The 3542-nt window shown below is 35.9% G+C and overlaps 1 protein-coding gene across 1 annotated transcript in view; it reads right to left on the minus strand.

Annotated features, from left to right (window-relative positions):
* ZGRF1 (zinc finger GRF-type containing 1) overlaps positions 1–3542 on the minus strand; it is a 93039-nt gene that overhangs the window by 58376 nt on the left and 31121 nt on the right. The window contains 1 exon segment of the mRNA XM_012810343.2: positions 709–806. Coding sequence (XP_012665797.2) covers positions 709–806 — 98 coding nt within the window.

Raw genomic sequence — 3542 nt, forward strand, 5'->3', positions numbered from 1 at the left:
ACCTTAGGTGTATGCGGCTGGGGCCTTAGCTGCTTGAGCTACAGGCGCCGAGCCATGATGAGTTTTCAAAGTTAATCAGCATAGTATCTTCTCTGCTGGAATAGCTCCTCTGATACATATAGCTAATTATACTTAGAGAAATAATAAAGAGATCTCATTAAGTGCATCCTCAAAGAGCACCCTCACTAAGTTTTGGAAGCTCCTTCTGTCACCAATATACATGAATGATTTGTTTCAGAAAATTGTAGTAAGAGTGAGCCACTATGAAAATATAAATGTACTCCTATTGTAATGCTAAAAACTTAAATCATTTATATTGGAAAAGATTGTAAGACTACTTCATTACTCTGAGATTACAACAAATTTTCTTTTTTAAGTGTGGTATTTATTTTAAATGTCAACTCATTCTGGAGAAAGAAATAGTGATGCTATTTATGTACAGTTTGTACTTTGTGATAAGATAACTGTCCTTTAAAAGTTTAAACTTTATTTTTTTTAAGTGGAAAAAAAATCAATACAAATGTAATCATCCATAAGCTGAACTCTGCAGTTGCTGGTTGTTTATGATTTTATACATTTTATTTTGCCATATAAAGGTAAAAAATGGCAAGGTACCACAACACAGCTATTTTTGCTTTATTTTGCTCTATTTTAGGCAACAGAGTTGCTTAGGCAGTTGTCAGTGACAATTCATGGGTTTGGAAATACTTGCAAGTTTGCAAAATTAGCTTTATGAAAAGGAATATATTGCTTAATCAAATCATATTGATCATACTGGACATGTATACAAAACACAGTAGGCTCATCTAAATAAGTAATTCACTATAGACAAATTTGAAAACAGACAACAGATAATACAAACTTAAAATTATATGCCATATCCATATATAAAGATACGATTTTTGGCTACTTTACATTATAAAAGATAACTTAGCTGCAAAGACTGGGGTGGTTCAATTGGTGGTTCAACCTCATTTTTTTTTGTTATCTTAGGAATTAACGTAAGATAAACCAAAAGATAATAGAAATTTACAAAATAAAAATACAAATTTCTATTAGACTTAAGAAATACAACACCATCACTAATAAGAAATAAAAACTATAATGCTGATAAAACATTTTCACTTAGTAAGAGTTTAAAAAGCTCTTAACAGTACTAATAAAAATGAAGTGAAACCAATATTCTAATTGTAAAACATTAAGATTTTTAGATTTGACAATAGCAAGAAACTAGGGAAGTTGCCCTTAGCCTTCAAAGTAATCAGTTCTACTTCTAGCAATCAAATCTAAGGGAAAAATTTAAAATGAAAACAATAATTTATGTCCAAAAACATTTAATAAAGTGTTATTTATAATAGCAAAATGCAGCCAGGCATGATGGCTTCCTCCTATAATCCTAGCACTTTGGGAAGCCACAGTGGGAGGATCACTTGAGGTGTGTACCCCATCTGTACAAAAACATGTAATAGAAAACTTAGCCAGGTGTGGTGGCATGTGTTTGTCGTCTCAGCTACTTGGGAGGCTGAAGATCCCCTCACCTGGGAAGTTCAAGGTTGCAGTGAGCTAGATGACACCAGTACTCTCTAGTCAGAGCAACAGAGCAAGACCTTGTCTCAAAAAACAAATAAAACATGGCCAGTGTAGTGGCTCACACCTGTAGTAATCCCAGCACTTGGAAGGCCAAGGCAAGTGGATTGCCTAAGCTCACAGGTTGGAGACCAGCCTGAGCTACAGTGAGACCCCATCTCTAAGAATAGCCAGGCACAGGTGCCTGTAGTCCCAGCTACTCGGGAGGCTGAGGTAAGAGAATTGTTAAACCCAAGAGTTTGAGGTTGCTGTGAGCTATGATGCCATAGCACTCTACTTAGGGTGACAAAGTAAGGCTGTCTCAAAAACAAACATATAAACAAACAAAATAACAAAAAACAGCAAAATAATGAAAACAATCTAAATGTCCAAAATAGGGAGCTGTTTAGATATCCAAAGGACAGAATGGTAAGTAACCTTTTAAAAGTATGTTTAAGGGCTCGGTCACTGTAGCTCAAGCGGCTAAGGCGCCAGACACATACATCAGAGCTGGCAGGTCTGAATCCAGCCCAGGCCTGCCAAACAATGACAACTACAACCAAAAAATAGCCAGGCGTTGTGGAGGGCGCCTGTAGTCCCAGCTACTTGGGAGACTGAGGCAAGAGAATTGCTTAAGCCCAGGAGTTTGAGGATGTTGTGAGCTGTGATGCCACAGCACTCTACCCAGGGTGACAGCTTGAGGCTCTGTCTAAAAAAATAAAAGTATGTTTAAGGACAATTTTTAACAAAGTGAGATAATACAACATGATATTAAGAGGAAAAGATATAAAACTATATACATCATGCCAGGAACAATGGCTCAGGCCTGTAATCCCAGGCATAGGCAGGCCTAGGTGGGAAGAATATTTGAGACTAGGTGTTCAAGACTAGCCTGGGCAACACAATAAGACCAGTCTCCACAAAAAAAAAAAACAAACAAACATTTTTTTTAATTAGCTAGGTACAGGTACAATGTCACATGCCTATAGTTCCAGCTACTTGGGAAGTGAAGATAGGAGAATTGTGTAAGTGCGGGAACTCAAGGCTGCATTGAGTTACGCTCACACCACCGGGACACAGAGCAAGACCCTCTCTATTTATACACATCAACCTAACTATATATTTTTAAATCAGGCATGCAAAAAAAAAGCTAGAAATTTTAATAATTATCTCTAGAGGTAGAGTAAGTTTTATTTTTTCTTCATTCTTTCCTGTATTTTAAAAAGAAGGAAAGAAAACAAGAGTATTAAAAGAAAAAAAAAAAAAGACCAGTAACATAGAAATCAAAGTAAGATAAAAATGGGGGCAAATGAAACATTTCATTCTTTTTTACAAACATACCTGCTGGAAAGAGCAGTGCCATATAATGAAAGAACTATCCCTTCAAAAGTGCTAACAGCATCCTTATTGAGAAACACTAAATGATTTATTCTAGAATTTCAGTTCATCCTAATAAGTATTATTTTTAATATTACTATCATGGTTTTCAAATTGTGCAAAAGGTATTTTGGAGGTGCTACAGTGAAATTCACAGGGATTCCAAAAGATGTTTTAAATTTAAAAAAACAACAAAGTCACCTGATGTCTGGCATTAAATGAATTAAAAACTCAAGGCAGTTCAGTTTTGACATCAGATCTCACTACATTTCTTTTCATGATGTCACATCCTTATGAAGCTGAGTTTTGAGAAATTGCAATAATAAAAAAGCAATTATCGTGAGAAAATCAATGTGGAACAAGAAATGAGTTGGCATTATCTCATCCATTCCAAGGTTTCAGAAGTTGCAGAGTGGCTAACAGGGATACACATTCCAACATTCCATTAGTAAGTGTGTTAGTTTGTTTGTTCTGATTCTTTGTTGCCCAGGCTAGAATACCAGTGTATCAGCTTACCTCATAACAACCTCAAACTCCTGAGTTCAAATGATCTGCCTGCCTCAGCTTCCCTAGGTTCCCACCATGATGCTCAGCTAATT

The sequence above is a fragment of the Otolemur garnettii genome, unplaced genomic scaffold, assembly GCF_000181295.1.
Source record: "Otolemur garnettii isolate 467f Iridium unplaced genomic scaffold, OtoGar3 scaffold00129, whole genome shotgun sequence".
NCBI classification, from domain to species: domain Eukaryota; kingdom Metazoa; phylum Chordata; class Mammalia; order Primates; family Galagidae; genus Otolemur; species Otolemur garnettii.